The sequence below is a fragment of the Enhydra lutris genome, unplaced genomic scaffold (genome assembly GCF_002288905.1).
Source record: "Enhydra lutris kenyoni isolate GAN:26980312 unplaced genomic scaffold, ASM228890v2 scaffoldscaffold82, whole genome shotgun sequence".
In the NCBI taxonomy this organism is placed as follows: Eukaryota; Metazoa; Chordata; class Mammalia; order Carnivora; family Mustelidae; genus Enhydra; species Enhydra lutris.
The window spans coordinates 4,026,748-4,039,460 of NW_019154166.1; the positions used below are offsets into that span (position 1 = coordinate 4,026,748).

At 47.6% G+C, this 12,713-nt stretch overlaps 1 protein-coding gene across 1 annotated transcript in view; it reads left to right on the forward strand.

The window, feature by feature from the left end:
• The window catches only part of LOC111161106 (glucagon like peptide 2 receptor), a 41,061-nt gene that overhangs the window by 22,473 nt on the left and 5,875 nt on the right, over positions 1–12,713 (forward strand). Inside the window, exons 10-11 of the mRNA XM_022524590.1 lie at positions 4,869–4,957; positions 11,228–11,366. Of these exons, the coding sequence (XP_022380298.1) occupies positions 4,869–4,957; positions 11,228–11,366 (228 nt within the window). The remainder of the gene's footprint in view (positions 1–4,868; positions 4,958–11,227; positions 11,367–12,713) is intronic.

The window sequence follows — 12,713 nt, forward strand, 5'->3', positions numbered from 1 at the left end:
CCGGGTCCTCAGACTGTGTATAGACATCTGTGACCAGCTCAGGGTCCCTTAATGGTGGCCCTGGGGACGTGAGTGCCTTTTGTTACCCACAAGCCCAGGGATAGCAAAGTTATTGGCTTGGATGTTGACCCCAGTAGCATTAATAAGGGAACCTCATTAGAAGAGAAAAACAGGGTCGATATTACCCAAAGCTGGGATGGGGATTCGTCAAGAGATACTGCTCTTCTGAGACCCAGATGGGGAAGGACCTGGGCCCCAGGTCCCCGTGGCCCCAGAATTTTACAGCTGGGGATGGACTGCTTGATCGAGAGTCACAAAGCTCTTTTAGACGATACTGGGAGATGAAGTGTGCCAAAGGGGCTCAGGACTAAGAGGGAAAAGCATCCTTAGAAATTGAGGGGGACACTGCGAGTGTGAAGGTGCCCTTGATGTTTCTGAGGCCGGTGTCACATCTAGGCTGAGCGGTGACACGCGTGTCACTGGGTATGTCCCCTGCCGTCACTCCGCACCCAGTGAAGTCTGGCCTCATCCACCCCAAAGGAGAGCCGAGTCCTGAGCTCTGCCCTGTCCCTCCCCCATGTCACTGCTTCATGATCCAGTCCTCTGCCTGCTGTGATCTCAGTACCCTCCGCTGGCGGGCACCCCTGCCACTGCCTGTGACCTGTATTGAGCGTCTTCTACATGCCAGCACCATCTAAGTCCCTGACGTGTCTTACCCCATTTGTGGGTAGGTGCCATTATTATGTTTCCTTGACTCACAAGGACACCGAGAAGATGGAAAGAGACTTAGCCTCAAGTCCCAGTAAGTGGGGGTGCTGCATCTCAGCCCAAAGGGTCTGATTGGGGGCACCAGCCCTTGTAACCACAGCCCAGTGCTCCTGACCCCCCGATCTTTATTGCCTCCTTCCCACATGCGTGATGCAGACCTGTCACCCATGAGTACCTCTCCTCGGACACTGCTGAGATTGGCACCCCCTCCCTCGGCTGTCTTATCCCCCCGGCTGCTGTCCCCACACACTCCCCCCGGGAGGTAGAATGGTCACAGCCTCCTTGGGTCCTTCCCAGATCCCGTACAGACTTCTGCTACGGTCCCAGCAATGCTTCATTACACGTATCTGTCCAAAAGCTGTCTGTGGCCACAGTAAGCCCCAGATTCTGTTCATCCTGGCAGCATGCCCAAGCAGATGGCAGCTCGGCATGAACACCTGTGACCCACACTTCCCAGCCCTGGAAGGTTCCCGCTAATCAGGCAGGAGGGAAGCCAGCAGGCCCTCGCTGGGATGGAGCTCAGGCTCGGCGCAGCAGGAACCCTTGTGTTCACCCTGACGCGTTCTAGAAGCAGCTCTAATGGTAGGCATTTTAGTCCGCACAGCAGGCCAGATGAGGAGGGGATGGGAGTAGGTGAAGTTTAGAGATAGATGAAGCCAACTTCTGAGCCCTCTACCATGTTAGCAATCACCTCTGCCAGCCTGTAGACCCAGATCTAAACACAGGAGCTGGGGTACCACGGAAGTGTCGCCAAGAACATTATATAGGATCATGCATTCTGCACCACGTAGGACATGAAAGGGAGGCTTATATATTTGGGGTCCTAAGCACCCCCCCATTCTGATAATGGAATCTAAGAGGAGCTGGCTGGGTTCTTGAAGATTTTCCTCATTCAGCCCCCTTTTCCTGTTTGGGCACGAATGGAGAACAGCACCAGCCAGATATGCCCGCTGACTCTTGTCTTGTGAGACGCGTAGATGAACACCAGTTCACCCAGGCTGGTGTTTCATTCCGTGGCATTGAAGAAGGGCCTCCGCCATATGGCCCATTGGTTGATGCCCATTTTCTCATGTCCGGTCCCTGGGAGACCCAAAGAACAACAAAACCACATGCTCCTCATCACAGCTCTCCATTTCCTAGGATACAGTCCCGATTGAAATTAATTTGCCAAAATACGTTCCTTTCCCCAGTTATACTTATTTTTTGAGCAAAATGCCTCAGTTCAACAAATCACTAAGCCAAGGACACAACGTTTTCTCTTTGTGATGAAAAGCAGATATCCCATTAAAGAAATAAATTACTTGGTTGCATTTAGTTTGTATTTAAGTGTTCTGTTACTAAATATTCTTTGGCTGGGATGCTCCATCATTCCTGTTGGCTGGTGGATGGGATAAATGGTCTCTTGCCCGAAAGTGCAGATGGTTAGTTTCGAGCCCTGATTCTCCTGGGGCCAATAAGGCAAGTCGCAGGAGGTCCACATTGGATTCTCCAGCTTGTGTTCCAATCTGTGGTTCAAGGGTTTTTTTCCCAGGCAGGGACATTCGTATCATGCCGGCTCAATGTTTGTAGAGACTTTACTCCATGAATTGTTACCCAGTCACCGTCTCTACTGGCTATTTCCTCATTGCACAAAGACATTCTTAAGTCATTTCCATTTTATCTTTTTTAATTTTTAAATTTTTTTTAGATTTATTTATTTATTTGACAGAGAAAGATCACAAGTAGGCAGAGAGCCAGGCAGAGAGAGGCGGAAGCAGGCTCCCTGCTGAGCAGAGAGCCTGATGCGGGGCTCAATCTCAGGACCCTGAGATCATGACCTGAGCTGAAGGCAGAGGCTTCACTGAGCCACCCACTGAGCCACCCAGGCGCCCCAGTCATTTCTGTTTTAAAAACAACTGTAACCCCAAACATCTTCCACCCCTGCACATAAAAGAGGGGAGACACTATCCCCATTCTGCAGCCCTTGTCAATTACTGTTTTATCATTCCGCTTCTTGGACAGATAGGTGTAATGAAACATTGCTGGGACCATAGCAGAAGTCTGTATGGGATCTGGGAAGGACACAAGGAGGCTCTGACCATTCTACCTCTTGGGGGGAGTGTCTGGGGACAGCCAGACTTCAATGTGGTCTACACTGGCTGTCTCCCTCTTCACGTCTGGCTCACAAAACAAAGCATTGCAATCTGGCTTGTGCTCCCATCCGCGAACTGCACCTTTTCTCAGCTCCTTGTTGCTAAATGCAGTCTTAGTTTGCTTAAATTCCGTGCAGCTATTTACCTTCTTGAATTCCTACAGCCGGGAGCTCCCTGGATACCACTCCCTTGTGGTTTGCTCCAGTTGTCCTGGCTACTCTTTCTGAACCTCTTTCACTGCCTCCACTTCCATCACCTTTCCCTTCATTAGAGGGTGAGTTCCTAACCTTTCTTTTCTCCCTGTCTACCTACCCTTTCTGGACAACCTCGCCTCCTCCAATGCTGGCTCTGTGCTCCATCTGGGATCCCTCTGCTGAGATCCAGACGTAATTATCTCACTGCCTTGGGACATCTTTTGTGTCCAAAATAACTAGATTTCTCCCTCCTCCCCCTGCACAGCTCTCCCTCCTCCATCCACCCCCAGCGAATGATACTACTGCACATTTGAGATCTACTGAGAAGCTTTGGGTCATCTTTGACCTCACATCCCACCACTAACAAAGGCCATTTGACTCAAACTCCTTGTAAGTTTCAAGTGCCTCTCATACTCCCCGTCACCGATGCCCCACAGCTGTGGCTTCTCCTCACCTCTCCATCCTTCTTCCCTGGGAACTATGAACTGCTCCCAAACCAGTCTCCCCTACTCTGGTTTTGCCTTCATCCAATCCATACGCCCCATGGCTGTTAAAATGAGCTTTCTGAAGTGCAGACATGCAAATCCGATCGGGTAACTCCCCTGCCTGCGAGTCATCACTGGCTCTCCATTGCTTTCAGAAGGAAACATAAACTTGTCTGTGCGATCATGAAAGACTCTGCAGGAGCTGGTTCTCCCCACCCCCTCCCCCAATCCAGTCTCACTCTTCACAGATCTTGTTCTCATTCTCCAAGCCCTAGCTGCACTCAACCACTTGCCATTCTACCTCTCCAAGAGCCTCATGATATCTCCTGTGGTCATTGTCAAGGTGTTGGCCAGGGCTGTGGCCATCCAGTAGCTTGACCGGGGCTGAAGAACCAGCTTCCCAGGTGGCCCATACACGTGGCTGACAAGTGGTGCTGGTTGTTGGCAGGAGGACTCATGTCCCCCTGGTAGGTCTTTCCAGCTGCTTGAATGTCCTCACAACATGGCCGCTGGCTTTCCCCAGAGAGAGAGAGAGAGAACCAGGTGGATGCCATCCTTTTGAGGCCTTAACCTCAGAAGTCACATAGCCTCATTTCCACCATATTCTTTTCATTAGATGTGCATAGCTAGGCCTAGCTCACATCCCAGAGGGAAGGGGGGAAGTTAGGCTCTGCCTTTCGAAGGGGATGGTGTTGAAGAATTTGCAGATCTATTTAAACATTTCTATCAAGGCCGACAACGAAGGATGGAACTGTCCCAGCCCATGACAGCCCATTCCATGACTGTGGAATATAGTCTAGAGAGAAGAGAACTTGTGCTTTCCAATAAATTCCATGGCAGCTACAGGACTCAAGTTAGACACCCATAGGGCTGGAGTTATTTACAGAAGGGAGGCTGTTTAAGTGAAGAACAGGTTCTTTTCTGGTAAAGCTGTATTTTTAGTACCAGCTCAGTCACCTACTAGCTGTGCAACCTTGGGAACTGTACTTGTCTCTTCCATGTCTCTGTTTTCTCATTGTATCATGACATAAAAATAGTGTGGCTTCTTCAGAGCATTAATGGGGAGTATTAAATAAAAATAAAGTATGGATGTATTGAGATAGCCTTAGGAAGATTAGGGATGACCATGAGCACATACTTCCTGAATGGCCAACTGCCACATCTCCCCTGGTTTACAGGGACAAGGATCCAATGGTCAGGCTCAGGGTGACCTTGATATTCATAACCATCATTTATGGTTGATGGAGTGGAGCCCATCATTTATTTACCCATATCTGCTTTTTTCTAAGGTCAATTTCTTTATCTTCCTGAAAATCGTCAAGCTTCTCATTTCTAAGCTCAAAGCCCATCAAATGTGCTTCAGAGATTATAAGTACAGGTGAGTGGCCTGAGGTCAGCATCTGATGGTCCAAGATGGTTTTGACCCCTTCAGCTGTGCTGGTTAATGGTCTGGGAAGGAGGGCATGAGCTGCATCCATATGTCTGTCTCCTAAGACAAGAGCATCAAGAAGGGAACCTCTAAAAAAGGTGTCTTGGGGTCCTGTGGGGCTTTGGCCACTGGCACAGACCTTCTGGCCCCATGGAAGTGAAGGGAGTGGTCGGTCAAGGGTACACACATTCCCCGTAGCAGGAAACTTAAAATGCCCTTGAGAATGAGTGGTTGAGCCACTTGATTGACCCAAAAGAGTGGTTCTAAGCATAAGGATTTTAGCCCACCTGGCAGGCCACAGGCAGAGGTGTAAGGGAGGATGGGTGGCGCTCTGTTGCTCTCTCACTGAAATCGGGCCTGACCCAGGTGTGCTGGAAAGGTAGTTTTCCCCTTTATCTAACAAACTTTTAATGAACACCTACCATGTGTCTGGTACTATGCTTGGAATGAAAGATATTATGCAGACTCTGTCTGTAAGGAGCACACATCCCAACTCCCCAAAACTAGTATTTTTTTGGTGTGAATACATGTCAAGAGGGCTGATGCTGGTCACGGCCTCAGATCCTCTGAGTGACCTTGGGCAAGTCACTGGACCTCCCTAGGCCTGATTTCTGAGTGTGTAAAATGGGAATGGCACAGGAGACCATCTCATGCTTGTTATGAAGACCAAAGAAGTTCATCGATGTGGGTTCTCAGTGTAATCGTATGTAGTGAGTGGATCCAGACCCCAAATCCTATCTACCTAAAACCCTTCTTCCAGGAGGTCCCAAAGGATAAACACGCATGGTCCAGCACTGGCAAATATATGCTATAATTGGCCCAAATATTTTTGCAAACACCCCTGTCCCCAAGGCACTTGGGCTGGCTTGGACAACACAGAGCCACGCCGACTTTCTTGGCGCCTCTTGTGGAGACTCTAAGTGGCTCAAAGCTTCTTTGGCCCTCTCCCAAGGCTCAACCTCTAACTGCTCTCTTAGGATGGGAGTCCAAACCCATGGTCAGAACTGCTCTAGTCCTCCCATGGTGGGTCCGCTCAGGAGACGCTGGGGCATCTGGGAAACCAAATAGAGGGCAGCACTCCCAGAGACACAAACAGGGAGCCCACAAATCCTAAGACACCACTTTCCATGCAGACTGAGAGCCTGCACCCTGCTATTTTCTGCCCTGCCCCCACCCCAAGGCCACCATGTACCACTGGGGTTTTCCCCATGCTCCAGACCCACAGCACCCCTCTAGTAGCTTTCCATTCCAGCTGCTTGTAAGGATCACCCAACAGTCAGCCAAAAGCTCGGACTCCCGAGGCCCTCCACTGGGTATTCAGACTCAGTAAGTGTGGAATGGAGCCTGCCACATGGACTTCTTATAGACTTCCCCCAAGAGATTCTGATACACAGAGTGTGGGACCACTGGCTGAGTCACATGCTCTAGTGAAATAAATGGCATTTTCCACTTGGGCCATGGCAGCTGTGTTTCTAAGCAGCCCCAGTATCCCCTCCTGCAGGATCTCCTTTGGAGTTACCCAAGATGGTGGTTTCCAAACTTTCCTGATCATGCATCTTTCTCAGTAAAGAAATTCTGAGCACGCCCCTCATCGTATATATACATGATCTGTTGAACTGAGATAGACATTATAAAATACAATAAAAAATAGAAAATTATAGAGGATAGATAAAAAATCAATACATAGAACTTTGATTATCTTTCTTTATTGTATTTTCTTCTAATGCCAAATGGATTGTTTTGCATAGCCCCAAAGTGTGCATACCTCACTGGGGGCTGTGATCTAGGGAAGCCTAAATTAAGATACTGGGGGGACTTTCACGGCTGAGCAATGATTCAGGACAGCTGTTTTGGGGGGAGAAGGAATAACTTGTCTGATATATAAAACCTATCGGGAAAGGTTCTTTTTCCCTTCCTGCACCCTTGTTCAAGGATAAAGCTTGAAAGAGGAGCCTGGGTGCATGGCCCACCTTGAGGCCTCCCTGGGTAGAACACTTCATTTTGGCCAGTTTGCCATCACCTGGGGACTTATCAGTGTTCCCAAGTGGCTGAGACTTTGGAGGGCTGACTAATGTCAGCTAAACTCACAAGAGACTGATGTATAAACTTATCAGTGTTCTCAAGTGGCTGAGACTTTGGAGGGCTGACTAATGTCAGCTAAACTCACAAGAGACTGATGTATAAACCAGACTGTACAATTGTTCATTCTTCGAGGCTGTGAAAGTCTGGGGTCTGGCGAGGTTTCCTTCCAGTGCCTGCACTCTTAGCACACTTGGCAACAAAGAATTCAGAAACTCAAAGCAGTCACCAGAATGTTGCTGGCAATCACGTCCTCAATGCAGAGAGGTTGGTATGAAAGATCATTGACCATGAGAAACACCACTTCCCTATCTATAATGCCACCTGCCTGGTGAAATCAGGGTTCATTCCCCAGGGTCTCCTTGGGGCTGCTTCTTTGTGATCCCCTCCCCCCATTTTGGTTGGCATCTGTTTTCTGTTGACTTACCCTTTCTCCAGAGTATAGTACAATGGATTAGCTTATGCTCATTAATTAGAAAAAAATGGGGCCCTGTCTCTAAGGACACACCAGGCCACCTTATTTTTCTGCCCAGGCTGGCAAATCCTACAGCATCAATGAGTGCATTTGCCTATTTTTCTCTGCAAGCAGAAAATACTCACATTTCTACATTCTGTCACCCCAGTGGGTCACCTGCCCACCTCCCCCCAACCAGCCCACCAGCTCACACTGCCCTCTTCTACCTCCTGGTCCCCCTCCAGTTCTGTTTTCCTTTGTCACCCCCTGCTAGGGTGAGGAGGAAGGGGTGACGGGTGCTGGTGCATTTTGTCCAAACTCTGGTAGAAACAGGCCTTGCCTCCCCCTCTCCCTGATTTTGAGGACTTGAAGAATGTAGCTCTCAAGATTTGGCACCCTCTCCCGCGAGTATATTTTAGAAACGTTTAAATTAAATATATCTAGGTCTTGCCAAATATATCTAGTCGCTAGGGGCCTGGAGAACCTCCTACAGTCCTAGGCCTGTCTCTGGGTTTTCACCATTCCACCTGCCTGGCCCAGAGTGGGAGAGCCGCGCCAGGCCCCTGGAACGAGGACACACAGGAACCAATGATGCTCAGTGTGGCGAGAGTTGTCTGTTCTTTGGGGCTCCTAGAACCCAGGCAGCTGTCCGCCTCCAGGACCGGTCTTAACATCCCATGCGGTGCATTGGGCAGAGCTCTAGATGAATTTATAAAGGAGAATAATTTCTTAGCTCGCTGAACCCCAGAGCCCTTTCTGAAAAGACTTTCTGGTGGGCAACCAAAAACGAAAGACGTCACAAAGGGAAGGAAAATCGATCAAAGTCACTGAGGTTGTAAGCAACCTAAGGGCAAAGATGGCTTCTTTTTAAGAACAGGGATGGCTAACTACTATCCATCATTCATCAGGCCTCAGAAACCATTATTCTCAGCACTTGCCACCTATGATGTAATCTTTCCAATGACACTGTCCATTGTATTATCATTGATAATAATTTTTAATTGTTTCAGCACTTCATATTATAGTATTAGTAGTATAATCCTTATTTTTACAGATGAGAGGTTAAATAATTTGCCCAAAGCCCCATGGCGAGTAACTGGTGGTGCCAGGATTTGAACCCAGGCCCGGATATTGCCACTATGCTCTACTGCCTTTAACTGCAGCTCCTTTTCTCCCACTGCACTGTCTCATGCTCCATAAATATTTGTTGGATTGCTGAATGACTGCCATAAACCAAACAATTTAAACAAACAGATGACTATAGATGAAAAATAAGCATAAATACAGTTCATATGAGTAAACACCATAGATATTTATGGATTTTCCATCTGAACAAGGACATGCATGGTGTTATGTCTAAGGAGAAGTTAGAATGAGATCAGGAATGGGGAATCCCTTCACATCCATCTGGAGAGCTGGCGGTTATGAAAACGGCCCAAAGCCTCATCAAAAGATGGTCACTCTTTAAAAAAAAATCGTCTCACACTAAATGTGGGATTCTGGCACATGAAAAGGACATTAAGTGGGAAAACTGGTGAAATCCAAGTGGAATTGAGTATCATTATTCGTCACGTGCCAATGTTGGCTTCTTTGTCTTGACAAGTGTACCATGGTTATGCAAGATTTAACATTAGGGGAAACAGAGGAAAGCCTATGTGGGAGCTCTCCGTACTCTGCTTGCTACTTTTCTGCAGATCCAAAATTATCCCCAAATAAAGAGCTTATTCAAACCCATAATGTCATAGCATGGTCCCGAGAATTAATTGATGGTAAGATGTGCATCTGTATCTAAGTATGGAAGGATGTGTCGTTGAAACCCAGATAACCCAGAGCAAAGGTTGCAAACTCAGGCACTTGCAGAGGCCAAGCCAGGAACACAAGGTGAGGTTTTCGTTTCTTTGAGAACCTTACACTTGAATGGCTCTCACGAATGTAGGATCCGTACTAAACACTTTCTCTTGCACACAGTTAAACCTTCCTGAAGGTGGTGCCCATGAGCTGCTGACGTTCCTACCTCTTTAATTCCAGGGGTTCAGTGGTGATGGTGGGGGGAGGACGGGTAGTAGGCACAGGGGAAGACTTCTCCAAATCTGGCCCTTTAAGACAGTGATTCAAGCTAAAAAGTCATTAGGGATTAAACTCTTTTTCCCCCATGTGTATATACAAGACAGTAGCTTTGTTTGTACCCTGGGTATGAGTCACTTTTGCTAATGCAGGTAGTTTTAAATTAAGAAGCAGCTCAATAGTGAAATAGCAGTCATTCCCAAATGTGGTTGCCTATCAGAATCCCATGGGGAACTCCTTAAAAATTCACATTCCCAGGACCCAGTAGCCCGAAGTTTTGACTCAGGAGGTTGACACTGGGGCCAAGGGAGCAAGCTAGCTATATCTATTTACTATCTTTTATTATCTATTATCTATCTATCATCCACCCATCCATCCATCTCACCAACTGTCTCTCCATCTATCTAGCCATCCATCAATCCATCCGTCCATCATCTATCTATCCATCCACCCATCCATCCATCCATCTCTCCATCTATCCATCCATCCATCTCTCCATGTCTCTCCATCTATCTAGCTATCCATCCATTTATCATCTATCCAACCATCCATCCATCCATCCATCCATCTCTCCATCTGTCTATCTAGCCATCCATCCACCTATCCATCTATCATCTATCTATCCATCCATCCATCTCTCCATCTGTTTCTCCATCCATCCATCTATCCATCTATCCATCCATCCGTCTATCCATCCATCCATTCATCCATCCATCTATTTCTCCATCTATCTCTCCATCTATCTATCCATCCATCCATCTCTCCGTCTATCTTTCAATCTCTCTGTCTCTCTATTCATCTATCTATCATCTACCCATCTTTTTAAATTCCTTAAGGAAACCAAATGGTAAACCATGTTTGGAACCACCGGTATGCGATATGGAATGTTTGTGCTCCAGTTGCGCACTTTGCATGTGGGTGGTACAAAGGAATGTTTGTCTTTTTTATGTAGAGTGTATACAACAGCAAGCTTCCACACAGCACCTTTTATGAAGAGGATCAGTTTCTCACTTCCTGCAGCCCTTGCCGTTTTGGGGCTGAGGGGCAGCATGGGGACTGACAGTCGAGCTCAGCATGGAGTGTGCAGGGTGTGAGTGTGAAGTCACAAGACTCACTTCCAGTGGATTTGCCCCTTAGTGGTTATGTGACCCCAGACACATCATTTGCTTTCCCTTCCCAGGTTCAGTAAAGCACTGATATTGGAAGTCCTGAAAAGAGAAAAAACCTGCCAGCCGGATAATAGGAAATCTGTCAAACCCAGGAGGGTGTGGTGTCCTAGGGTGACGTTCAGGCACATGGAAATCTATCCATCAGTCAAAATACTAAGATCTAGAGGAATCTCATAATCTATATAGGAGAATTCACCCATCCATTCATTATTTACTCATCCATTCACTCAATTCATGTTTTCTGAGCATCTGCCAAGAGTCAGGTATAAGGGTACGTCAGTAAACAAGACCACACTGGCCATTGAGGCATTCACTATGTCACCAAGGAGACAAACTGGAAGGTCAGCCATGTATCAGGATGGTAAGAGCTATAAGAAAGTCATGCACAGAAGAGCAGGAAACATCACCTATTCCCAATGTGGCCCTGGTGACAATTTTTGTTGTTGTTTGCAGATTGGCAAAGTCAACACTGGTCCTTATTCCTCTGCTGGGTGTTCATGAGATTCTCTTTTCTTTCGTCACTGATGATCAAGTGGAAGGATTTTCAAAACTTATACGACTCTTCATTCAGCTGACTCTGAGCTCCTTCCATGTAAGTAGGCATCTGAACCAGGATCCCTTTGCTTTGGAGAAACCCAAGTGCCCTTGACCCAGACAGGCTGAGAATTGAGAAAGCCCACAGATGGGAAAAAAGCTGTTGTGTTGGCAGGCTCTATGGCATTACGGTCTTCGGCATGAGAAGGGTGTGTAGACGGAAAGTGTTGCCTTGATCCTGCCAGCATGACTCAGTGACTATGAAGGGAAAAGTGGTCTGTTTCCTGGGCTGTAATAGTTGGTGTGACTCACAATCATATTAACGGTGAATGTCAACAAGAAGCCTTTTATTTTGTGCCTATTTTTGCTGGGTTCTCTGCAGGGCTTTGTGCACAGTGAACATTGTCTATGCTTCAGGTGACATATTTGGAACACAGTACAACTTGGGAGGATCTAGCGCGTGGAGACCAGGAGCCTCTTGAAATTTGACAGTTGTGTCAAGATGTGTGGAAGGGAGCTGAAACTAGAACCAGGAGGCCAGCTGTGGTTCCTTGACCTGGGTGTTTTGGTTATCCATTCCTTAAATAGTTATCCATTACCTAGTAGCTTATATGACAATAATTTATATTATTCCTCCTTATTCTGGGGACCAGAAATTCAGGTGGGCATAGTAAGAATGGCTCGCCTCTGCTCCACGTGATGCCTGCTGGAGCCAAAATTTCCAAGGTGCGTCACTATTCTTACGTCTGATGCCTGAGCTGGTAAGGCTTACATGGCTGGGGCTGGCTGGAGTGGAATGATTTGGGTCAGATTTCTGGGGCTTCATTTCTCACTGCCAGCTACGTCCTTCAGCTCCATACTGTCTTAGGGCCTCTCCCTCACTGCAGGGTCCTCCTCTGTCCTGCAGGGGAGCTCAGCTTCTTACATGGCAGTTCAGAGTTCCCAAGAAAGCAGGAGCTTCCAGGCCTTCTAAATGCCTAGGCCTGAAACTCACACAGTGATACTTCTGCTGCATTCTAAAATTTAAAGCAAATCCCAGGGGTGCCTGGGGGGCTCAGTCAGTTAAGCATCTGACTCTTGATTTCAGCTCAGGTCATGATCTCAGAGTTGTGACATCGAGCCCCGTATCAGGCCCCATGCTGCGTGTAGAGCCTGCTTGGGATTCTCTCTCCCTCTTTCCACCCCCTCCCCCAAATTAAAGGAAATCCCAGACCCAGCCTGGACAGAAGGAGAGAACACACAAGGGAAACAAATACATGGCTCAGTAGCAAAGGCCATGAATGCGAGAGACCACTGCAAACAGTGTCAGCTACAGAGGCCCCATATGGTGGTAACCTTGGGGCTAATGATCTTAAAATGCTAGAATAGGGCAGGACTTATGGAATGGAGGAGAGAGACGCTTGGC